General features: G+C 46.7%; 1 protein-coding gene across 8 annotated transcripts in view; it reads right to left on the bottom strand.

Moving 5' to 3' along the window:
* The window catches only part of LTBP3 (latent transforming growth factor beta binding protein 3), a 1,979,464-nt gene that overhangs the window by 1,381,032 nt on the left and 571,554 nt on the right, over nt 1–26,878 (bottom strand). For all 8 annotated transcript variants that reach the window (XM_073605046.1, XM_073605047.1, XM_073605043.1 and 5 more), the window contains exon 4: nt 15,023–15,128. In XM_073605046.1, the coding sequence (XP_073461147.1) occupies nt 15,023–15,128 (106 nt within the window). The remainder of the gene's footprint in view (nt 1–15,022; nt 15,129–26,878) is intronic.

Here is a 26,878-nt window from a genome sequence, read left to right as displayed (position 1 = left end):
AGGCGTTTTTTCGTGTAGTTTGATAAATCAGTCTTGGTTCTAAGCAGAAGGGGAGCATAGTTCAGAGAGAACAATTGGGACCTTTCAGTGGGTATTTGGATTCCGAGGTAATGGATGGAAGTGGAACCTGTTTTAAAGGGAAACTTAATGGAGACTTGGCGGAGGGCCTCCTGGGATAAAGAAATGTTCAGGATTTCTGACTTAGTATGATTCACTTTGAAATTGCTCAGCTTCCCAAACCTTGTGAATTCCTGCATAATATGTGTTAAAGATAGATGGGGTTGGGTTACAAATATTAGTAGGTCATCCGCAAAGAGAGCCAGTTTGGAAGGAATAGGGCCTATCGATACACCCGAGATGTTAGGGTTATTGCGCAAGGCAATTGCCAGGTGTTCCATAACAAAGACATAGAGAAGGGGAGATAAAGGACAGCCTTGTCGTGTCCCGTTATGGATGGAAAATGTAGGTGATAATGAGCCATTAACCCGTATTCTAGCAGAAGGAGAGGAGTAAAGGGACATAATTCGGGATAGCATTTTGGGGCCCAGACCTATCTGTTTCAAAGACATCTGAAGGAATTGCCAGTCGACCCGGTCAAATGCCTTTTCCGCATCGACCGTCAAAAGGCATAGAGGGACATTATGGGTGCGTGCATAGTTGGTAAGAAGCAGAGTTTTCAGGGTGTTATCCCTTGCCTCGCGACCACTTACAAAACCCACCTGGTCCAGGTGTATGAGGCGGGGGAGAAGCGGCTTCAATCTAGTGGCTAAAATTTTGGCATATATTTTCAAGTCCACTCTAATTAACGATATGGGCCTATAATTAGCGCACAAAGTAGGGTCCTTATCCGGTTTGGGGATAATGGTAATGTGGGCTTCAAGCGTTTGTGGAGGAAACGCCAAGCCTTCCGATATGGAGTTGAATACCCTAGCCAAGAAGGGGGTCAATAGGGGAGCAAATGTCTTGTAAAATTTAGGGGTGAAGCCGTCGGGTCCCGGGCTTTTATTGGACGGGGTGGCCACTATCGCCCCCAAGACCTCATCCGCTGTAATTACCTGTTCTAGTTCTTCTACAGTATCGCCGTCCAATGTAGGGAGCTCCGTCTCCTCAATATAAGACTGTCTATCGGTGTCAGGTGTAAGGGTGGGGCTAGAAGAGACGCCGGGCGAAAGATTGTATAATGTTTGGTAGAAATCTCAGAATGTTTGTGATATCTTGGAGGGCTCACTGAGCATTTCTCCAGAGGGGGCCTGAATCTGGGGTATAAATGTGGAAGACGTGTTTGGGTGAAGGGTGCGAGCTAACGGTCTACCGCATTTATCTTGGAATCGGTACTGATGTAATGCAAGTCTGTCCGCATAGGTACGAGCTGAAGCCTCATATAAGTTTTTAAGTTGGGATCGAGCCGTTGAGACCTCTGTAAGAGTCCCCACCGTTGGAGCTTGTTTATGTTGGGTCCCAAGGTCTTGAAGCTTTTGCATTGCTGAGGTTATTGCGGCTGAGCGAACCTTTTTCAAGCGGGTCCCCATCTGAATAAAGATTCCTCGCAGGACAGCTTTAAGTGCCTCCCATTGTATGGGTAGCGATGTAGTGTCCAATGCTTGATCTAGTAAAAAATTAGAAATGGTTTCTGAGACCTTTTCGGAACAGTCAGAGTTTGTGAGAATGGAATCATTCAGCCTCCACGTCCACTCCCGCACCGGTGTGGAGGGAATCATTAGTGTCCGATATATAGGCGAGTGGTCAGACCAAACCATTTAGTCTATCTCGCATTCAGGTGACCAATCCAAACAGCTGTGGTCAAGAAGAAAATAGTCTATACGACTATAAGAGTGATGGACCTGTGAGAAGTGGGTATAGTTGCGATTTTTGGGGAACAGAACCCGCCAAATGTCGACAAGACGTAAATCGTATATAGCCCGTTTAAATGCCCTTAACTTAGTAAAGGAGATGGATGAGCGAGAGGTTGATGAGTCTAAGATTTGATCCAGGGGGGCGTTAAAATCCCCGCCTATGATTATTTTACCCTCTGCAAATTCCGACAAGATCCTCATGTACCGCAGAGCAGACGATATTTGATTAGTATTTGGTAGGTAAAGGTTGGAAATAGTGAATTTCGTGCCCCATAAGGAGAACTTTACGAACACATACCTTCCCTGGGGGTCCGAGAGCTGGTCTATCAGGTCAATCGGAAGCGTTTTGTGGAAGGCAACAGAAACGCCTTTGGTTTTCTGAGATGGGTTTGTACTGTGAAACCATCTGTTAAAATACCTGTTGGAGCAGGAAGGGGTGGAGTTCGTGTGGAAATGAGTTTCCTGTAACAGTAATACATTGACCTGTTGTTTATGCATTTGGTAGAGGATTTGCCCTCTCTTGGATGCTATATTGAGGCCATTTACATTGTAGGAGCAAAATTTCAGGCGAGGATGAGATAGTACTGTGTGGGCCATAGTGGAATGAGTCAGCTTAGAGACAGCAGAGGGAGAAAGAGGGATGGGGAGGAATTATATGGTGGCAAAAATATACCAGGACAGAACTAGGTAGGGGGGATATCTAAATAAGGAGCCTAACAAATCTAAGGGGTCCACGAAAACGGGACACCACGTGAAAAATCACGTACAAAGGCACTGTTCGTGCCCGGCCTATTGAGGGTGGGAGGTCGAAGTGGAGAGTCCGAGCAGTGAGCCCAGTAGCATGACAGGCATATGTAGCTTATTTGAGGCACATCAGTGTAACAAAACATTTAAACAGCAGAACACACATCAGATCGTCTGTGAAGGAGGGTGGCGGTCCGCGTGAGCAAATGACTCCGCACAAGCCCACCCTCCCTCCCTCACAGAGGAGACATCAATCCGTAAAATAATATCATGGGAAGGGGGAAGTAAACATTTTCAACACATGCCATCCATAGACCCCAACAGGGGCCCCGGAAACAAATCTGTGTAATAATACTGAAGTCAGTAACAATGTGTAATAACATTTTAAGGTGAGACTAAGCGGTGTATGAGAAACCGTATATGGAGAGATAGAGGTGTCCATGTGGATAATGATAAGAGACCGTGGACCCATCCAGTCCATCTATCGGCCCCTCCACCTGTATCCAGGTGGAACATCTCCACTAAATACCTAAGTATAAGGCCAGTGTGGTAAAATATGTTAGAAGCTCAATAATAGCATAACCAAATCAAACATCAGAAATTTGCAGTCCTTTAGCCTCTGCCGAACCCCAGCTAGGTACAATACACTATCAAAGGGCAGGGAGAAGGCCTGCCAATGTATTGCTCCCTCTATCCTGAGAGATTGGGGTACGGAGCAGGTCATCTTGTTTGCTAGCGTAACATATCTTGCTGAAATCAGGTGGAACAAAGGAGGAAAAATGTAAAAAGGGAAAAACAAAAAACAAAAAAAAACCCCAAAAAATTCTGCAAAGGAGTAGTGGGGATTCCAAACCTCGACCTGATCAGGGGACAAGAGATGAGCAGCGCACTGGGAGGGTGCTAGTCATGTGGGGAATGTTGAAATGGCTTCATGTAACGTCTTAGAGGTACCTCAAGCTTCTGGGGAGGTAGGCCGACACATTCTGGGGCCTGTAGAATGTGATCTGGACCTCGGTTGCCTGCGTCGTTGTGGGAGAGGGTCCCGTATTTGCACCCTAGTGCGGTCATCCGGCGGGTCCAGCCAGTTCGGTACCTCAATTGGGTCTTGTTCCAGAAAGCTGAAAAAGGCTGGGAGTTGATCCGGGTCGGAGAGGATAAATTTGTACTCAGCTCTGGTCACCTTAATACTGAAGGGGTGTCCCCACGTATAAGTTGCTCCAGCTTGACGTATCAGATCTAGTAGTGGGCGGACCATTCGCCGCATGTGGAGAGTGTTGCGAGAGAGGTCTGGGTATAAGTGGATAGCAGAACCATCAAAGTCCACGGGGCCCAAACGCCATGCCTTGCGCATAATTTCTTCTTTAAGGGTGTAATAATGAACCCTGCAGAGGACATCGCGTGGGCTCTCCTCGGCCCCCCCACTCTGTGCACCCGATCTAGTTCAATGGGGGATGAAGCCTCTCTGCCCAGGACTATGTTGAGGATGGCAATGACGGAAGGTTTTAAGTCTGTACCCGCTGTGGCCTCCGGTATGCCCTGTAACCGTATATTATTCCTGCGGCTCCTATTTTCTCCGTCTTCTATGCTCAATTGATGTTGTCGTATACGGTGCAAGTGCTCCCTGGAGGCCTGCTCAAGGGACGTGATGCGGGCTGCATGATCAGATTGAATGTCAGTTAGGGCAGACACTGCGGTCTTATTAGTCGAGACCTGCTGTTGGAGGGCCTGGAGGTCTTTGTGGAATGAGGTCTCCATTTTGATCGCCCAGGACTCAAACTCCGCTCGGAAGGCCGCCAGAAGGGTCGAGGCCTCAGATCTATTCGATCCTCCTGAAGCCTGGAGGGGCACATCTCTAGAACCCGTGTCTGAAAGAGGGGCAGCAGGGGTCCCAGATCTGGAAGCCACATCGGATAGGTCCGAGTGCAGGACGGGAGGGTCATCCGAATCCTCGCTGTTGTCTGTCGCCATCTGAGTGGGAGGAGGAGGCTTGCCCTTCCCCGGGTTTCGAGCGGACGCCATCTTGTCTTTGGGGAGTGCGGGAATCAGACTGAGATGTGCGGAGCAGGTATCGTTGGATTGTGCCCTGTTGCAGGTCCTTGGGCTCAGTAGATTGAGCACTGTGTGTGGACATGCTTTTCAAAGATGTGCGATGACTGAAGAATAGCCTGTCAGCTACGGGCAGTTACGGAGCTCAGCAGCTCATTGTTTAGACATACATGGTCTGTCCTGCTTCTCTGCAAAATCAGAGGGGTAAGAATACCAGGAGCGTATGTGGATACCGCAGCTTGGGTGGAGCAAAATGGCCGCCACTCGTATTCAGGGCCATGGTGACAGTTTGTGTACTTATGGGGGTAGATGCTTGCTAGTGTCCCTGTAGAGGGCCACAGTCTGTCAGATCAGGGTGCCCCCAGGGGGTGGGTGATGCTAAGATTAGGCCCAGAGGAGACAGGGTGTAGCAAGATGGCCGCCACATTCAGTCTCTGGAGCTAGGGCAGCACCGTAAGTACATGCTGGGTTGTATGTTCACTAAATATCCCCGTCGGGGGTCTCAATTGGCCAGGCCAAGGTACTCCTGGGGGTGGCGGGGGTTCAGATTGGGCCCAAGAGAGATGGATAGGCCGCCAGGTGTAGCAAAATGGCCGCCGTCACTTACCAGGTCCCTCTGGCAGGCCTCCTAGAGCGGTACGGAGGGGATCACAGGCCCCCAGTAGCAGGCTGAATGTCCCCAATGATTGTGCAGGAGGTAGGGCATGTGTAGCGGCCGGAAACAGGGCCGGCACAGCCTCTGGGTGAAGCAAGATGGCCGCCGTTCCCCCGTGGGTAGGCCGGAGCCGCGGCCTTTCCTAGCAGTCGGCCCGGAGCTCTGCGAACGCTGCGATCTCGGTCCCAAATGGCTCCCTCCTAGTCTGTGTGGCTCTCTGAGGCTCAAGCAGGGTCAGCGCTGGTCCGTGGGTGAGTATATCTCCAGGTGTGCTCTATGCCTGGAGGAGCTCACCCCAGGCACGTCTGCTCGGATCTCCGTTCGGCCACACCCCTTTGACTATCCCTATCTTAACCCTGAAAATCTCTGGTCACCAAGATTTCCTCTGTTTTGCCATGCTATATTCTCCCATGTTCCCTATCATTCTCTGGATTCCGTTGTTTTGGGTGCATAACCCTCAAATCGATTGGCCCTTGGGAAAGATTTCCTTTTCATCTAAATATTGTTTGCAGCACTATTTTGCCACAGAATCCATTGACTCTTGAGGTTGTCTGACAATCCAGCCTTTAACCAATACCAGCCAAGTAGTGCCACCAGCCTACCATGAGTACTTGGACTACCACCTCATCGGCCGTATGACTGCCCTATCGAATTACTTTCAGGTGCAGAAATCCCTTTTGGGTGGATTTTTCCATTATCCGAAATTGAAATTGAGGCCTCATGGCTATACATCGATGGAAGTCTTAAAAAAAAGATTCATTCATTCATCTTCTTCTCCTGCTGGTGCTGGTATTTTCTTTGTCGAAAAAAGGACCATTCTCTATATGGAAAAAACACAAGGGACTCTTATGGTAGGATGGCAGGGTTTTTGTCCATCAAGAAGTGAGACCCTAAGTTCATTCTGGTGGCCCAACCTAACACAAGATTGTAAAGACTATTTAAATTCTTGTGTGACTTGTCTTCACAGTAAAGGCAGTAATACCAAGGCTTGTGGCTTGCTGATACCCCTCCCCATTCCAGAACAACGCTGGAAAATGCTATCAATGGATTTCATTGTGGACTTACCCCCCTCAGATGGATTCAACACTATCCTAGGGGTAGTTGACAGGTTGTCCAAAATGGCCCACTTTTTACCCATGATAAGCATTCCTTCAGCCACAGTCAGAGCACATCTATTTATCAAAGAAATCATGTTGTTACATGGATTGCCCAGCAGCATTGTCTCCAACAGAGGAGTGCAATTACTTTTAGATTCTGGAAATCTCTGTGCAAAGTCCTGAAAATTGTAGTTTGTCTGTCCTCTGCATACCACCCAGAAAGTAATGGACAGACAGAAAAAACTAATCAGACTGTGGAGCAGTGCCTGAGATGTTTCTCTACATTCACCCAAGACAACTAGGCATCCCTTCTCCCATGTGCCGAATTTGCTTATAACAATTCAGTCCATGCATCTACTAACCAATCACCATTCTGGACAAACTACGGTTTTCACCCCTCCTTTTTCCCAGATGTTATCCCAGACGATTCAGTACCTGCAGTCCAGGATAGGCTGACCTTTATCCAAACCAACTATCAGGCACTCCAGGAAGCCATGCAGAAGGCTCAGGAGGATTACAAAGTACATTTTGACAAGAGCAGAAGAGGTAATCCTGTGCTGAAGGTTAGGGACAAGGCTTGTCTTTCCACAGCAAACCTCAAACGCACTGTCAGGGAAGAATTCCAAGAAGACCTGGCAAATATGCCAATATCCAAAATGGACACACATGCGCATTAGCGAACGGCATGCAATGGCTAATCTTTGTGCGCATCGGCACACGCAAAGCATGCTAATTGCCAGCATCCACTGGCCTACATAAGGACACCAGTTCCTCTCATGAACTGCTGGATTATCGTCAGCCTTGTATCCTGTTTTCCTGTGCCTTGTGCTTCTGCTTGATTACACATTACCGACCCGGCTTACCCCTGACTTGCTCTGGCTTCTCTCCTGGTTCTGAACCCAGCTTGCTCTACTGACCCACCTCTGCCTTGCTCCTGAATGACATACTGTGTTTGATCCCAGCTTGATCTCGACCATGCTTCTGCCTCTGCTCCTAACTGACTTCCTGTGTTTGACCCCCGGCCTGGCTTCTGACCTTATTTCCTGCCTTACCCATCTGTCAGGATCCACAAGCACCTCCAGAAAATCATCTGCTGTTACACTTCTCTGCTCTTGGTTGGCCTCACATCTGGAATCATCAAGCAGCTTCACCTGCAGGCAATCTGTGCACCTTTGGGCATAGCACACTCTGTCACCACCTTCAGGGGTACTCTGCACTCAGCCGCAAGGGAAAAGCCCTCTTGTCACTTCAGCCTTCAGTCAGGTACGTAAAAACTGCATCACAGGAAGATGTGATTGATGATAAATGTACATTGAACATTATGGGGGGGCGCATTCATTTTTTTTTACTCTTCTTTTTTGGAAGAGAAATAGTAGGCCACCAGAGATAAAGAAAAGAGTGAGGGGGGTGTTGGTTACTTATTACAGGGAGAGAGGCTACAAAGGTTCTTGGCTGGCTGCCATTGTCTGAAAGCCTGGGGCGTACATAATAAATGCTAATGTGATAAGAAGGCTGGGGAAAGAATTGTGCAGAGCAAAGTCATACCCAACAAAAGTATGACAGTGGAATACCAATTTAATAGGATTGCAAAAGAGATAGACACAGCAACAGGTGTTTTGGAGATGTAAACTATAGGGATGGAAAATCATGGATCAGACTGGAACAAATCAATGACAATGATTAACCAAGGATCTATAATTAATATAGATTGCAATAACACATATCAAATAGTTTGGAAGGAACTCAGTGAGGGAATAGCTCCCTTGTCAACTTGGCTTCACCTCATAGCGCTATTAGCTCCCTGTCAGAAACCATGAAATCAGACAGAAGTACAGTTAAATAACACTTGTTTAATAATAAAAGTAAAAAGAACAAACGTAGTCAAAACATAGCCAAAGTACAGTAACTGGAACGGATAGTCACCAAGCCAGAAGTCAGGGATCACTGTAGTGGAACAGCAAGCAGGATCTGGAGCCAGAAGGGATGTCAGCAAAGCAAGTCTTGAACAGGATCGCAGGAGATAGTTTCTGTGATGTGACCAAGGCGAAGGCAGAGATCCTCTGGACTGGACGGCTTAAGTAGGCAGGACTGATGAGCAGGATATCAGCAACAGCTGAGTAACTGTGGAGAGATAGGAGCTGGCAATTAGCCGACAGCTGAGCGGCCAGCTCAGAGAAGGAAGAGCTGAGCCCAGCCCTGACAGTACCCCCTCCTGAACGACCCCTCCCCCTCAGAGGACCACCAGGCTTGAGGGGAAAACCTCTGTGGAAACCACGGAGGATGACAGGGGCATGTACGTCTGAGAATGAGACCCAAGAGCATTCCTCCGGACCGTACCCTTTCCAATGCACCAGGTACTGTATGCACCCATGGAACCTACAGGAGTCAACAATGAACTGTACTTGATACTCCTCATGCTTCTCAACCTGTATAGAGTGAGGACGTGGCACCGAGGTAGTAAAGCGGTTGCAGACCAAAGGTTTTAATTAGGAGACATAAAATACATTTGGAAATATGCATATTAGAAGGAAGGTCTAATGCGTAAGCCACTGGGTTAATTCTGCAAAGAATACAGAAAGACCCAATAAACCGATTTGAGAACTTCAGTGAGGGAACACGAAGTCGGAGGGTGCGAGATGACAGCCAGACCCTGTCCCCAACCTGGTAGGAAGGCGCAGGCAAGTGTCTGTCAGCATGGAGTCTGTACCTATCATTAGCATGTCGCAAAGCCTCCTGGACTTGTGTCCAAGTAGAACAAAGACCACGGAGATGCTCCTCTAATGCACGAATATTCTGCGGAACAAACGAGTAAGGCAACATGGAAGTTTGGAAACCATAATTCGCCATAAACGGGGACAATCAGGAAGCAGAATTCAAGGCACTGTTGTGAGCAAACTCTGCCCACTGTAATAGGTCTGACCAGTTGTTATGATGGTCAGAAATATAGCAACATAGTAATTGCTACAAGGACTGATTGGCTTGTTCTGCAGCCCCTTTAGACTGCGGGTGATATGCAGAGGAGAAAGCAAGCTGAATTCCCAACTGTGCACAAAAGGCTTGTCAGAACGGGACACAAACTGACTACCCCTGTCCGAGACAATCACCTTGGGTAGCCCATGTAAGCGAAAGATCTCCCGAGCAAAAATGGAAGCCAGTTCCTTAGAAGTGGGCAACTTCTTAAGTGGAATACAATGACACATCTTTGAGAACCGGTCAACCACCATAAGGATAACTGTGTTGCCCTGGGAGTTAGGTAACTCCACAATGAAATCCATAGACAGGTGGGTCCAGGGCCTCTCTCCGTTGGGTATGGGCTGTAGGAGGCCCACTGGAAGATGTCGTGGAGTCTTACTCTGAGCACACACGGAACAGGCAGCTATGAAGGCAGATACATCAGCACATAGACTAGGTAGACTAGGCCACCAGAATTGCTGGGAAATGGCCCAAAAGAGTTGATTCCTCCCAGGGTGGCCAGCAGCCTTGGGAGAATGGTAAGTCTGGAGCACGGCAGTACGGAGACTCTCTGGGACACCGGGTTTCTCAGAAGGAGCATGGACCTGAGCAACAAGAATTTTGCCACCCAAAGGAGAAGTGAGACTGGTGCGAACCGTAACCAGAATACGATCAGGAGGAATCACAGGAACCAGAACCGACTCCAACTTGGAAGTGGAGGAAAATTGTCGTGACAAGGTGTCAGCCCTTACATTCTTAGTACCAGGTAAGAATGAGACAATGCAATTGAAACTTGACAAAAAAAGAGCCCACTGCGCCTTTCTGGGAGAGAGGCGTTTAGCCTCAGACAAGAATGTGAGATTCTTATGGTCAGTAAGAATAAGAACCGGCACAGTGGTACCTTCAAGGAGATGTCTCCATTGTTTCAGGGCTAAAATGATCGCCAACAGCTCTCTGTCACCTATCTTGTAATTGCACTCCACAGGTGACAATTTCTTGAAAAAGTAGCCACAAGGATGCATAGCACTCTCAGAGGTAGGACGTAGGACAGGAGCAGAAACAAAGGGAGCCTTAAGACTCTCAAAGGCCTTAATGGAGGCCGGAGACCATCTCTGTGGGTTACCGTCCTTTCTGGTCATATCAGTTAGGGGCTTGACCAGAGATGAGAAGTTACAAATAAACTTCCGATAATAGCCCAGGAAACGCTGCAGAGGACGTAACCCCACGGGTCGGGGGCCACTGTAGAACTGCTGAAAGTTCCTCTGGGCTCATCGAAAAACCAGCACTGGAAATGACATAACCCAGGAATTTAATCTGTTCATGATGGAACTCACACTTCTCCAGTTTACAATAGAGATTGTTCTCTCTTAGTTTCTGAAGCACACAACAGACATCTGTGTGGTGGCTCTCTAGAGACTTGGAAAAAATATGAGGATATCATCAAGATAAACCACCACACATAACTGCAACAAATCTCGGAGGACATCATTGATAAATTCCTGGAAAACTGCCGGGGTGTTACAAAGGCCAAAAGGCATTACGAGGTACTCATAATGGCCTGTTCTGGTATTAAACGCAGTTTTCCACTCGTTGCCCTCCTTAATCCTCATGAGATTGTATGGCCCTCTCAAATCAAGCTTTGTGAAAACCGTTGCTCCCTTGAGACGGTCAAATAATTCCGTAATATATGGAATGGGATAAGTATTCTTAATCGTGAAATGATTGAGACCCCTATAATCAATACAAGATCTCAGTTCACCACACTTCTCCCTCACAAAGAAGAAACCAGCACCAGCAGGGGACGAGGAATTGTGGATGAACCCTCGAGAAAGTGCATCTGCAACATACTCCTCCATGGCCTTATCCTCCAAAACCACCAAAGGGTAAACCCGGCCACGAGGGGGGTATGACATCAGGTTGAAGGTCAATTGCACAACCATATGGCCGGTGTGGAGGCAAACTACAGGCTTGACCTTTGTCAAAGACATCGCTAAAATCGCGGTACTCCTCCGGCAGAGAGGAGAGTGAAGAGGTGCACAGGACCTTGGCTACCTTCTGGAATCATGTCTCACTGCATTGTGGTGACCAGGAGAGAACCTTAACACGGAGCCAATCAAAAGAGGGGTTGTGCCTCTGTAACCAAGGATAACCAATAACCAGCGGAAACTTAGGTGAGGAAATAACTTGGAATTGGATTATCTCATGGTGAAGAGCCCCTACGGCTATGAACAATGGAACTGTCTCATGAGTCACATAGGTGGGCTGTAGAGGTCTCCCGTCAAAAGCCTCAATGGCAAGTGGAGTGTCACGCAGCTGCAGCGGAACTGAGTGCTTTGATACAAAGGCAGCATCAATGAACAGGCCTGCAGCCCCAGAGTCGATTAGAGCCTGTATCTCGATGGACGACTCAGCCCAAGAAAGAGTGACCGAAAACAGGGGCTTATCCTTCTGGATAACTGGAGATGAAACAATGCCACCTAAGGTCTGTCCGTGACAAGACCTCAAGGTTCTGGCGTTCCCTGGACGGGTAGGACAAGACTTCAAAAAGTGACCTGCCTGGCCACAATAAAGGCACAATCTCTCCCTCCTCCAAAAGGCTCTCTCATCCGCAGAGAGACGCATGAAACCCAAATGCAAGGGTTCACTTTCAATGACCAACTCGGTACCAGGAGGCATGGGAGGTGAGGGAGGCACAGGTGGGACTGCAAAGCTCGGAGACAAACGTATAGGAAGCTTCCGCAAGTGCTCCTTGAAAGAGAGTCTTTCTCTGAGTCTGGATTCAATGAGGATTGCAAACATGATCAACTTCTCCAGGTCAGTGGGTATATCTCGGGCTGCTATCTCATCCTTGATGGTATCCGAGAGACCATGAGAAAAAGCAGCCACGGGGGCCTCATTGTTCCACGCAACCTCTGCTGCCAGAGTACAGAATTCAATGGCGTAGTCGACAACAGTTCTCGTACTCTGTTCGATGGACTTGAGGCACTTGGCAGCAGAAGCGGAGCATGCGGGAACGTCAAATACCCTTTTTAAACGAAGCCACAAACTCAGGGTAGCGCAAGACAACAGGTTTTTGCGTCTCCCATAGAGGGTTTGCCCAGGCCAAGGCTCTCTCAGAAAGCAAAGACATCACGAAACCTACTTTGCTTCTGTCCGTGGGAAACGCCTGGGGTAGCATCTCAAAGTATATCTCAACCTGATTGAGAAACCCTCTGCTTTGGACTAGATCACCCCCAAATCGCTGGGGAAGTGGAGCGGAACCAGGCATGCCTCTTATAGAGGTAATACTCGAGGCGGATGCCTGCATAGAGACTGGAGCAACAGCAGGGTCGGCCAGGTGAGCCGTGCAACTCCAGAGCGTTTGTAACGCCATGGCAAACTGATCCATGCAGTGATCCAGTTCATCCAATCTGGAAAAAATATTACCAACAAGTGGATTGACTGCATCTTCTGAATTCATGGCCTTCGCCTACTGTCAGAAACCATTAAATTAGGCCGAGACAGAAGTACAGTTAAATCACACTTGTTTAATAATAAAAGTAAAAAGAACAAACGTAGTAAAAACATAGCCAAAGTTCAGTAACTGGACAGCTAAGCCAGAGGTCAGGGATCAATGTAGTGGAACAGCAAGCAGGATCTGGAGCCAGAAGGAATGTCAGCAAAGCCAGTCTTGAACAGGATCGCAGGATATAGTTTCTTTGATGTGACCAAGTAGGTCACATCACAGAAGGTTAAGTAGGCAGGACTGACGAGGATGTCATCAACAGCTGAGTAACTGTGGAGAGATAGAAGCTGGCAATTAGCCGACAGCTGAGCGGCCAGCTCAGAGAAGGAAGGGCTAAGCCCAGCCCCAAATCATAGTACAGGCAATATGCCAAAGGCATCTCATTCCCAAATGAGAGGCTAGGGGTGCCCAAGAATAGGTTATATTGGTGGAAAATATTGCTGTTGCCTCTGAAAGTCTCACCTCACAGCCCCCTGCAAAAGAGCATGCAGCTAAAGCACCACTATTCCAGCAACTCTAGATGCCTCTCTCTGGCACTAACAGGATCAAGCAGCAAATTAGGTGCAATGTTCATCATACAGGACCTAATCGTCAGCTGACATACAGTATAGGGAAGATCCTGTTCCAGTGTCCACATATCTGGCAGTAGAGGTTGAAAGTGACCCAACCTGGTGTGGTATGCAGCCACAAAAAGGGGTGAAGATTATACTCAGTAATACTGAAAAGATATTTTTACATAACATAAACATCACTGGATGATTAAAAAAGGCAGCCTAAATAATTAGTTATTTAAACTACAAAAGAAAAATTGAACTCCCAAAAGTCATTCTCCCACCTCTAAGGGTTAAGCATGCATCACAGCTCAAGCTAATGGGAATAGGATGAACATATTGAGATCTCTCAGATGTTTCTCTGGTGGATGAAGTCTGTATAAGGTGTCTGTAGAAGTTTCTCCAATGGATATTCTGTTGTGTTTAGAACATAGAGAGATGTAGGGGAGGGATAACTACAACTATGTGTTGAAGGAGGTTCCGTTAGCGTGGGCCCCAATTTTAGTACCGAATAAACTATGTGTACGCAGGTTCTGGTAAGCAATAGGGGATACACAATCAAGTAAGGGATAATTAATACATCGGCCTCTGCACCTCTACAGGTGATGATCAATTGAATACCGATCCGTCGTATTCCTTACTGGCAACTGTTCTACATCCCAGTTTTTTATTTATTTATTTTTTAATAATGGCCTCCTTGGCCTCATCCATTGAATCCTCTGAGCCACTAGTCCTATTCACGTGACTAAGAGCCTACACAATGGGCCATGCAAATTGTTTGGGGAGAATGAGTTCTTGATTAGATGATATCATGTCCCAAAGAGAATCCTGATGATGCTAGCTTTTTTCCAGATAATTACAAAGCACGTGCCAGGGCCCTCCAATGCTTCCAGAGCATGAAGCAGTTGCCTCATTTATTTAGGTGGACCCAAGTGGGCAGGGCACCCCCTCCAGCATCTCAGCCCTCACAACTTGGATGACATACATGCCCAGTATTACCTGCAACCACTTCCTCCTAGACCCACATGTAATCAGTATACCCTTCTGGACAAGGTCCTGCGCCCACAGTTCAACTTTAATCCAAGTAATCCTGACTGCTTCTATGGGGAGCTCATTGGTGACTCTCAAGGGGATCCATGAGGTGACTTGGCTCATCTTCTTTTAAGGAAAGTATCACTAGAACAGCAGTTCTGTCAGAGTAGCCTTGCTTTGTACCCCTGATGAAGGGGGAGTGTGTATTGGCTCCCAGAAACGCATTGGCTCTATTCTGCTATGAATCAATTTTATCATTTATTTACCTTGGACTCATGGACTCTTTTTGTATTCTTTGTGGATTCTCAAATCTGGGTCTCTTCCCATTTTTCTGATGGTGGTGCCCACCATTTTTGTGACCCTTCAGTGACCCTTGGAAAATCCAAACCCAGTGCCCCATTTGTTCTTGTTTTCAGAATAAAAACCTGGCAAAGCAACCAAATTCCACACTCACTTTTTCCAAAAATAAAACAAAAGGTGTATTTAAAGGTGTGATTTAAACAAAATGTAGGTGATTTTTAAAAGCACAAATTTGGAAAACCCACATAAGCAATACATAGTTTTATATCTCTTTATGTAAGACTCACGTGGTAACTGTGGACACTTGTTACATTTATGCTGTCCCCATGCTGTTCCAACACTGCCACAACAGTCTTCTTCTTTGGTGAGTCCCGGTAGAGGGTTACTACGACACTAAAATCAAAAGGTTGCAAAGTGATGTTAAAAAGCAAACATACATCTACTCAAGTTAGTTTTCTGTGACATAATTTTCAGTGAAATCTACACAAACACTTCACACATTCCCTACTTTCATGACTCCCAAAAAATACATCCTCCTTTTTTTATTTGTAACCTAACTTGTGGAAAACAGCAGCAGCAAAAAACAGAAAAAACAGGATTTTTGACCTACCAGTAAAATTCATTTCTTGGAGTATACTATGGGACACAGGTTATTTAACCATTATCACTAGGTTATATACAGTTACCATTAGGTGACTAGACACTGGAAAAAGAAGAGAGCTGCAGGTACATTCCCCTATATAATCTCTCACACTCCCAGCCTCGTGTCCACCGGATCCCACCGATGACAGATCACTGTACTGGCCCGCTGCCAACACCATGTGATCGCTGTGACCAATCACAGCAGATCGCATGACAGTTGTAAACAATGAATGGCTTCCTTTCATGCTATCCATCGTGTCCAATTGTGTAGCTAGCTGTAATTGGTCACATTGTTCTTATGGTACTCAGTTTCTCTTCTATATTTCCACACAAAGTCCGTGACTACATATTCTGTTCATAATTGTACACTAGTCCAAGGCAGGAAGATCCTGGACAGGGCCATGTCTAACATCAGGCCCAGGTATTCCAATCTGTGAGACTTTCTCAGATTAAGGATGCAACCAAAGCTCTGCAAAGATGGATATGAGACAGTAAGCATACTAGTGGTCTATTAAGGCCAGGAAATCCCCCAAAAGGAGGGGCAATTGCTCACCTGCAGGGGTGCAACTACAGAAGTCACAGGGGCCGCAACGCAATGGTGACCTGGGTCCATGCCCCCCTGTACATCTGGATAGGAAGGGGCGGCAGGGATGGCATATAGAGAAACCGATCCCCTCCAGTTCCCCCCCTGCAGCTGCTGAAAGTCTGCTTCTCCTCCTGTGACTCCCACAGGTATTAAATGGCTGCAGGAGGAAAAATAGGATTTTTCTAACAGCTTACCTGTAAAATTCTTTTCTTTGAAGTACATCACAGGACACAGAGCCATAGTAATTACTATGTGGGTTATAGGCCACCTTCAGGTGATGGACACTGGCACACCCTAAGACAGGAAGTCCACTCCCTATATAACCCCTCCCACTACTGCGAGTACCTCAGTTTTTGTAGCAAAGCAATACATGTGTATACCAGAAAGAAGGGAGGGACCTCTGTGCCCCGTGATATACTTCAAAGAAAATTATTTTACAGGTAAGCTGTTATAAAAATCCTATTTTCTTAATCGTACATCACGGGACACAGAGCCATAGTAATTACTCTGTGGGATATCCCAGAGCAATGCCAACTGAAGGGAGGGAGACACAACAAAAGTAGGGCACCATGAGATCAGAGGACTTATACTGCAGACTGCAGCACAATGCACCCAAAGGCGACATCCTCATGTCTTTTTACATCCACCTGATAGAATCTGGTAAATGTATGGACTGAAGACCAAGTTGCGGCCTTGCAGATTTGAGCCATGGAGGCTTGGTGATGCACTGCCCACGAAGCACTAACAGCCCTTGTGGAGTGCGCGTTGATTTGAAAAGGTGGAATCTTCCACTTTAAATCATAAGCTTGAACAATTACTTGAAAAATAATGATTAAGGGCGCAAGTAGAACATAGTCAGGTCCATAAATATTGGGACATCGACACAATTCTAATCTTTTTTGGCTCTATACACCACCCCATTGGATTTGAAATGAAATGAACAAGATGCACTTTAACTGCAGACTTTCAGCTTTAATTTAGGGTATTTACATCCAAATCAGGTGAACGGTGTAGGAATTACAACAGTTTGTATATGTGCATCCCACTTTTTAAGGGACCAAAAGTAATGGGACAGATTAACAATCATCCATCAAACTTTCACTTTTTAATACTTGGTTGCAAATCCTTTGCAGTCAATTACAGCCTGAAGTCTGGAACGCATAGACATCACCAGACACTGGGTTTCATCCCTGGTGATGCTCTGCCAGGCCTCTAATGCAACTGTCTTCAGTTCCTGCTTGTTCTTGGGGCATTTTCCCTTCAGTTTTGTCTTCAGCAAGTGAAATGCATGCTCAATTGGATTCAGGTCAGGTGATTGACTTGGCCATTGCATAACATTCCACTTCTTCCCCTTAAACTCTTTGGTTGCTTTCGCAGTATGCTTCGGGTCATTGTCCATCTGCACTGTGAAGTGCAGTCCAATGAGTTCTGAAGCATTTTGCTGAATATGAGCAGATAAAATTGCCCAAATCACTTCAGAATTCATCCTGCTGCTTTTGTCAGTAGTCACATCATCAATAAATACAAGAAAAATAGTTCCATTGGCAGCCATACATGCCCACGCCATGACACTACAACCACCATGCTTCACTGATGAGGTGGTATGCTTTGGATCATGAGCAGTTCCTTTCCTTCCCCATACTCTTCTCTTGACAATCACTCTGGTACAAGTTGATTTTGGTCTCATCTGTCCATAGGATGTTATTTCAGAACTGTGAAGGCTTTTTTAGATGTGGTTTGGCAAACTCTAATCTGGCCTTCCTGTTTTTGAGGCTCACCAATGGTTTACATCTTGTGGTGAACCCTCTGTATTCACTCTGGTGAAGTCTTCTCTTGATTGTTGACTTTGACACACATACACCTACCTCCTGGAGAGTGTTTTTGACCCGGCCAACTGTTGTGAAGGGTGTTTTCTTCACCAGGGAAAGAATGCTTCGGTCATCCACCACAGTTGTTTTCCGTGGTCTTCCGGGTCTTTTGGTGTTGCTGAGCTCACCGGTGCGTTCTATCTTTTTAAGGATGTTCCAAACAGTTGATTTGGCCACACCTAATGTTTTTGCTATCTGGGTTTTGTTCTGTTTTTTCAGCCTAATGATGGCTTGCTTCACTGATAGTGACAGCTCTTTCGATCTCATATTGAGAGTTGACAGCAACAGATTCCAAATGCAAATAGCACACTTGAAATGAACTCTGGACCTTTTATCTGCTCCTTGTAAATGGGATAATGAGGGAATAACACACACCTGGCCATGGAACAGCTGAGCAGCCAATTGTCCCATTATTTTTGGTCCCTTAAAAGTGTGAGGCACATATACAAACTGTTGTAATGCCTACACCGTTCACCTGATTTGGATGTAAATACCCTCAAATTAAAGCTGAAAGTCTGCAGTTAAAGCACATCTTGTTTGTTTAATTTCAAATCCAATGTGGTGGTGTATAGAGCCAAAAAGATTAGAATTGTGTTGATGTCCCAATATTTAGGCACTTGACTGTAATTGTGCTCACCAGATATCTTTGGCCACAAAGTGACCATCAGGTCAAGCCTCACATTTCACTTTTCTTACTGCTTCCAAGAATTAGCCCGGGCTTCACTCCAATCATTAATGGTATGAGATAGTAAAATCTTCAATCAAAATAAACTCTTGAATACGTATCCACAGCTCCCTTCCACTCAATCTGCAAAGTTTGACTCTACCATTATTGACCCACAGAGAGGCACAGATAGTGTAATACAGTCTTTAATTTCTTAAAAACACACACAAATCGTGTGTAAAGTACAGCAGGTTGCAGCACAGCTTTGAGAGGAGGCAGGGGCCGGTCTGTCACTGGTGTGAGATACGAGAAGCGCTGCATGCGTCTCAGCAGTCTCAATGGAGGCGGAGAGCTCCTGTACCAATCGTGTCAATCCTCACTTTCAATGCATTTCACGCTCAAGCGCACGTCATCAGGAAAATGGACCCGCCGCCATGATACCGGAGCCTAAGTAGTGTCAGAATGCATGCCATTGGTCAATGGCGATTGTGGGGGAAATAAACTATTATCTTACATAAAATAAATATCTAGTTAGAAAACATCTCTGCTTTCCCTCCGAGCTGCGCTTTACATAACTTTATGCAAATGAAATCTTGTTTGGTACCAGGAACACATACATTATGCAGCATTAAAAAATTCTATTAAAAACACAAATGAGGGTTTAAATGCTCTCTACTAAGACAGACATATCTTTTCAGCCCTATACCTTCGTATTTAATTGTGGAGATTACCATATGGGTTACTATTTAGCCTAATTAGTCATATACATTACTATTAAAATTAAGAGATGAAAATATAAAACATATGTATATGAAATCCATAGGCATACTTAAAAAGCAACCATACCAACTAGTGGCGGTGTCTTAAGCATTAATAGTATACACTGAAGAACACAGGATATTAAACTGGATGAAATTAATTAAATAAATTAGGAAATTGATATTACAATCCTACAACCAACACCTAATGCGAGTATATAGAATATAATCAAAAATTTCTCGCAATCATAATCTATTTTATCAATATCATATCAATAACCTACAGTTAAAAATCAGTCAGAAAGCAATTTAAATCTATTTCAATATTCAACCCAGCAAGCATGAGGCATCCTAACTTGGGACGGTTCGGACCAGAACTTCCGAACACCGCGAACGCTTGGACCCGAACACCAAGCCCCATTAAAGTCAATGGGACCCGCACGTTAAATATCAAAAGTGCCCATTTTGAAGGCTTAAATGCAAGTAATTAGGCATACAATGGTTATAGGGGTCTGGGTCCTGCCCTGGGGGACATGGATCAATAAAAAAAAAGTTTGCAAAAAACATCATTTTTAAATGAGCAGTGATTTTTTGATTTTTAAAGTGAAAGCCTAAAAACGAAAAATTCTTTCCAATATAGTGCCAGGGGGGTCCCCTTAGTCTAACTGTAAAGTGGCAGATCTGAACCATGTCTAGAATCTGCTGCAGCAATAATTGAATTTATAAAGACAAAAAAATTACATTTTGCAAGCTGCCTTTATTTTGCTCAGCAACGGCTGGGGAGCCAGTGTGTATGATGAGGCCACAATGTAGTGCACTGGGAACAAGCTTAGAGATTTTTTGGATACATTCTGGTGTCACTTTGACTTTGGATAGAAGTAACGTGTGCGTTAAAATTGGTCTTTGGGTGTCGGTGGCACCTTCCCACCGTAACCCTATAGAGATAATCTTGATGAAAGCAAGAATTTGCCTTGCTGTAAAAAATTGCAATGATATGCACCTGTCAAACAGGTGCAGAAAAATTGGTCTTTGGGTGTCGGCGGCGCCTTCCCACCGTAACCCAATTAGGTACTCTTGATGAAAGCAAGAATTTGCCTTGCTGTAAAAAATTGCAATGATATGCACTGGTCAAACAATTGCAGAAAAATTGGTCTTTGGGTGTCGGTGGCGCCTTCCCACCGTAACCCTATAGAGGTACTCTTGATGAAAGCAAGAATTGGCCTTGCTGTAAAAAATTGCAATGATATGCACCTGTCAAACAGGTGCAGAAAAATTGGTCTTTGGGTATTGGTGGTGCCTTCCCACCATAACTCTGTGACAGACCTAGCCAGGACAGAGGCTTTTGGAGGGGACTGAACGCAAGCCTCTTGCCCACCGATTATGGGCCCTGGCATTTGGGGAATGGTGCTCTCTCTGAGCTGTATGTCTGGGGACCCTGGGGTTAGTGTTACTTTGGATTCAGGTCCATGTCCCCCCAAGACACACAGACTCTGGGAACCCTTTATATGCCATATTAGAAAAGTGACTGATTCATACCGTTGGGACTTCTATTGTTAGATGCTAATGTCATCAATTCCAGCTACCTGTCTTGTTGTCTGCTATAATGCGTTTATTGTAAATAAGTCTAGTGTGGCTCTAAGAGTCTTTTCACCCATTGTTGTTTGTGTTAATTAACTCTGTTACTGTGTGAAACTCGGTGACCACAAGTCTAGCCAGAAGGTCATATCTCTTAGTCACCTAGGCTGTATAAAGGATTAGATAATTAGCTCATGTTAATTAGGTTAGGTTTTAGTCATCCTGCTGTATATATTTGTGTGAGATCTCAAATAAAAGATTATTCCTGATGTACTCCAAGACTGGTGTTGTCTAGTTCTTGGGGGTTCCTATAGCCAGATCCATTGGACTCGTGTTCCAGGACTTAGGAAGCGGTATACTGATGGAAACACTTGAGTGGAGTGTAGGGACGTTCCGTGACATTGGTGGCAAGCAGTGGGATGCTTCCTGCAGTCTGGGACATCCAAACTTCCACCTGGATCCAAGATCAGGATAGCAGACTTCGGTCACCTCAGCGGAGATATGGACCTGGCATCAGAATTCCCAGGGCTGCTGCGGATTGTCCTTTCAGCATACTTCGGGACTGTGTCTGAGGATGAATACCTGGAGCTTAGGCAGCAAATTCGGGTGGAGCTCTGGATTGGAGCCCTTCAGCTCTCTGGTATAAAACAGGGCAAGTGCTTTCCAACCCAAGAGCAACAGGCCAGTGACCAACGGGCATTGCGGATGGCATTCCTGTGAGAGCGGCCACAGGAGCAATGGGTGACTGAGTTGGACATGCTGGTCCAGCAGGAAATAGAGCTGGACAATCAGTATCGGGCTCTGCAATGGCACGCAGAGGAGGAATATTTAGGGGAGACAACAGAATGCTCTCCAGAGGGATATGACTTTGGAGGCCCTGGATTGCTGTGGGAGAGCCTTACAGATCGTTTTGTGTTTGGCGATGAAGGGGAACCTGCCCTTGAGGACCTGCGAGAATATAGAGAGGCTATGTTCGGTCTTGCAGGGGTCTCAGAGCTCAAACCTGATCTGGACCATTTGCTAAGGAAGGAACAGCATCTGGAAAGGGCATACAGGAAACCGCTAGAACACGTTTAGCAGCATGCCAGAGAATCGGCAGTGGAAAATCTGGAGATTGCCGTCCCCAAACCTGAAGTGCTGACAACAAGGCCGAGCTCTGCTAACCTCTGCCCAGCACTGATAGCATTTTCTGGGTTCCATAGACAGGAGATGGTGAACTTCTATCTCCAGACATCAGTTGCAGAGACAGAGGATTTGATAGACTTTTCTGCTGAGGAAGAACAACCTGATGACCCTCCAGCAGAAGAGCTGCTATCAGGGCCAAAGTTCACTGTGCTCTGCCCAGCACCAACAATGGCTTCGGCCTTCTTGGGAGAAGAGGTAGTCAGCCTTTCTCCCACAACACTGATAGGGACATGGAATTTTCTGCCAGCAGCATCTATGGAGTTACAACAAACTTTTCCAGCTGAAGATCTGGTATCTGAACAGAGGGTCCAAGACCTCTGTCCTACACTTTTAGCAATTCCAGAGACTGGGGATTTAATAGAAGTTTCTGTAGAGGAGGAACCACCTAGCAAACCCCCAGCGGAAGTGGTGGCAACCGGACAGAGGTTCCAAGACCTCTGCCCCACACCTGCAGCAAATTCTGGTGGCCCAGGGTGAGGAGGTAGCAGTTTATCGTGAGCTGCAGATCAGAATCCAAGGAGAGAATGCAGTCGTCACCTCACAACTGCAGCTTGATCTGGTGTCGGTGGATGAGCCTGTGGTCTCTACTAACAGAAAACCAGCAGAAGTGCTGGCAACCGGGCAGAGTGCTACCAACCTCTGCCCAGCACCGGCAAAAACTGCTGAGTTCCAGGGAGCTGGGGCAGTCGGCCTCTCTCCCCAACAGTTAGCTGGGGCATATGATGTAGGGAAGCTCCTACGCCCAGCTGAACTGCTGGCAACGAAACAGAGCGCTGCTGGCCCCTACCCTCCACTAACAAACAATGGATTTCCTGTAAAAGTGGATGGGACTTCAGTCTCCACCTGTCTACCCCAGGGATGGTAGGCAGTCAGCCCAGATCCCCAACAGCATGAAGGAGTGAGCCCAGTCACCTTGTCTTCTCTTCAGTGGCTGAATGGACTCCAGGGAGAAGGGCCAGTCCAGGCCTGTACCCAGTGGCGGCAATGTTCTCTGAGAGAGGCAGAGGTTGGCTGGGTGAGTAATGCTTTGTTTGGAACAATTTGGGGTACTGTGTGGGTACAGGCATTAGAGGACTGGAACTATGGACTAACTTCAGAGTCAACCCGTCTGGGGTGTCTTCCTGTGTTATTCTCCTGCCAAAAGGGGAGAATGTGACAGACCTAGCCAGGACAGAGGCTTTTGGAGGGGACTGAACGCAAGCCTCTTGCCCCCCGATTATGGGCCCTGGCATTTGGGGGAATGGTGCTCTCTGTGAGCTGTATGCCTGGGGACCCTGGGGTTGGTGTTACTTTAGATTCAGGTCCATGTTTCCCCAAGACACACAGACTCTGGGAACCCTTTATATGCCATATTAGAATAGTGACTGATTCATACCGTTGGGACTCCTACTGTTAGATGCTAATGTCATCAATTCCAGCTACCTGTCTTGTTGTCTGCTATAATGTGTTTATTGTAAATAAGTCTAGTGTGGCTCTAAGAGTCTTTTCACCCATTGTTGTTTATGTTAATCAACTCTGTTACTGTGTGAAGATCAGTGACCACAAGTCTGGCCAAAAGGTCATATCTCTTAGTCACCTAGGCTGTATAAAGGATTAGATAATTAGCTCATGTTAATTAGGTTAGGTTTTAGTCATCCTGCTGTATAAATTTGTGTGAGATCTCAAATAAAAGATTATTCCTCATGTACGCCAAGACTGGTGTTGTCTAGTTCTTGGGGGTTCCTATAGCCAGATCCATTGGACTCGTGTTCCAGGACATAGGAAGCGGTATACTGACGGAAGCACTTGAGCGGAGTGTAGGGACGTTCTGTGACAAACCCTATAGAGGTACTCTTGATGAAATCAAGAATTTGCCTTGCTGTAAAAAATTGCAATGATATGCACCTGTCAGACAGGTGCAGAAAAATTGGTCTTTGGGTGTTAATTGTACCCATGAAACCTATACCAAAAACATTCTTCCAGATGAAATGATTGAACACCCTCAAAGCTAGGCAGCCTCGAAGTCCTGGAGAGATTCCACATCCCAAAAAGACTTAATCAGTGACATTGGCATCAGGGGCTTCATAGCTGGTAATCCAGGACTGATTCATTTTTATAAAAGTCAAATGGTCCACAGAGTCTGTGGACAGCCGCGTTCTATGATCAGTAATGAAACCTCCTGTAGCACTGAATACCCGTTCTGAAAGCATACTGGATGCAGGGCAGCCCAACAACTCAATAGCATACTGGGCAAGTTCTGGCCAGTGGTCTATTCTCATGACCCAGTAAGCCAGTGGATCATCAGTTGCAAAGCTCTCCGTCTCTGTTTTGGCCCCGAGGTAATCGTCCACCATCTGACGCAGACGCTGCCGATGGGTTGTGGAAGCTGACAGCCCTGGGCGGCGAGGACTTAAAAAATTCTGAAATGCCTCACTTAGGCGGATGCCTTCTCCAACACTCCTTTCTTGACCAACAGAAGACTTAAAACGACATTTTCCACCACACTGTAACCTACTAGAGTCAGGAAAAATGTTCAATAAAATCCTCTTTAATGTGTCTTCAAGAGATTTTATCCTCTACACTCTCTGTGGGGACGGGATGAGTTCAGAGACCTTCCCCTTATAACGGTGGTCAAGGAGGGTTGCCAACCAGTAATCATCCTTCTCCTTTATGCCACGTATTCTTGGGTCCTTTTGCAGGCTTTGAAGCATGAGGTTGCCCATGCGCCTCAAATTTGCAGAGGCTTGAGAAGCAGACTCCTCAGGGTCACTCAGGATGACAGCATCTGGAACTTCCTCCTCCCAGCCACGTACTACTCCCAAGGGTCCTGGGGTTGGAAAGCCATCGCTTACAGATTGACGCATGTCTTCCTCTTCTTCAAAGCCTATAAAAAGTGCCAGAATCCTCCTCCTCATCCTCCTCCCCTCTCTCCTCCTGTGTGTTCTGTGACATAGGAATGATGGTGTCTGCATAAAGTGGGCCTTGAGAGGAAAAGAAGTCCTCCTCTTCCTCCTCCTGCTCTGCCTCCAGTGCCCTGTCCATAATGCCACGCAGTGTCTGCTCCAGCAGGAACACAACAGGGATTGTGTCACTGATGCATGCACTGTCACTGCTCACCATCCTTGTGGCCTCCTCAAATGGTGACAATACAGTGCATGCATCCTTAATGATCAGCCATTGGAGTGGGGAAAGAAAGCCGAGGCAGCCTGAACCTGTCGTCGTGCCATACTGACACAAGTACTTGTTGACGGCCCTCTGCTGCATGTATAGCTGCTGCAGCATTCCCAAAGTTGAGTTCCACCTGGTGGGCATGTCACAAATCAGGCGGTTTACGTGCAGGTGGAATTCCCGCTGAATTTCAGCCAACCGAGCACTGGCTGTGTATGGCTGCCTGAAATGGCTACAGGCTCTTCTGGCCTGCTTTAGTACATCTTGCAACCCTGGGTACGTACTTAGGAAACGCTGCACCACCAAATTGAGGACATGTGCCAGGCATGGCACATGTGTCAACTTTCCCTGTCTAAGGGCGGACAGGAGGTTTGAGCTAATATCGGACACCACCATTCCTTGCTCCAACTGGCGTGGTGTGAACCACCTCTAGGCCTGTCCTTGCAGAGCTGCAAGAATCTCTGCTCCGGTGTGGTTCCTGTCCCCTAAATACATCAGCTGAAGCACTGCATGGCACCTTTTAGCCTGACTCTGGGAAAAGCCCTTTGAATGCTTAGGGGGTACCTGATGTTCATAGGACAATTCTGCAGAGGAGGGCATGGAGGTGGCGGAGGAGAAGAAGGAGGGGGTGGAGCTCACAGGTCTGGCATCATCACCACCAGCTGTATAGAGATGTAGGGGCACAACAAGCTGCAGCACTGAGCCCTGTCCTGCATTCTTTTGAGTTATCCAGTGTGCTGTGAACGAAATATATCATCCCTGCCCATGCTTGCTGCACCACGTGTCAGCAGTAAGGTGGATTTTACAGCTGACTGCCTTGCCCAATGATGCCAGAACATTCCCTTCCACGTGATGATAGAGAGATGGAATGGCCTTACGTGAAAAGTAGTATCGACTGGGAACCTGCCATTGTGGTACAGCACATTGTGCAAATTCACGGAAGGGGGCAGAATCCACCAGGCTGAAAGGCAGAAGTTGGAGAGCCAACAGCTTTGACAAGCTTGCATTCAGGCGTTGGGCATGTGGGTGGCAGGGACTGTATTTTTTTTTCCACTGCAGAAGATGGGGCAGAGAAATTTGCCAGCTACAGTCTACAGCTGGTGGCGTGCTGCTGGTAGGTGAGCTACTAGGACCTTGGACACCCTGTGCTATACCATCATCCCTGTCAGTGGAGGCTGTTGAAAGGTAATGACTCTGTATCGCAGGGGCAGACTGAAGTGGGTAAGGAGGAGGAGGAGGGACAGATTTTTGCCCCTTTTGTGTGTCTTTTAGGTGCTCTTGCCAATGGGCTGAGTGGTTGGACGTTAAATGCCTTGTTAGGCATGTGGTACCCAAATGGTTGGTGTTGTTGCCACGTTTGATGTGCTTGTGACACAGTTTGCAGATAGCAACAGTGCGATCTGCTGCAGATGTGCTGAAAAAGGCCCAGACAGCTGAGCTGTGGGGAGTGGGCCGGGAGATAACAGCTGCAGAATGTGATGGAATAGGGTGGCTGCTCTCTACTCTTTCTTGATGCCGACCTTTTTGGGGTTGTGCCGCCTCACCTTCAGTTTCCTCCTCTGCTCTATCTGGCACCCAAGTCGCATCAGTGACCTCATCATTATCAACATCATCATCTCCATCTCCTCCACCTTCATCATTACCACTTGAGACAACTTAGCAATACGCTGCGGCTTGGGGAACATGAATTCCAATTTGTATACCAGTGTTCCTCCCGC

This window comes from Aquarana catesbeiana, linkage group LG11 (assembly GCF_042186555.1).
Source record: "Aquarana catesbeiana isolate 2022-GZ linkage group LG11, ASM4218655v1, whole genome shotgun sequence".
In the NCBI taxonomy this organism is placed as follows: Eukaryota; Metazoa; Chordata; class Amphibia; order Anura; family Ranidae; genus Aquarana; species Aquarana catesbeiana.
The sequence above is the reverse complement of the archived record's forward strand: the minus strand, read 5'-3'. Positions and strand labels throughout refer to the sequence as shown.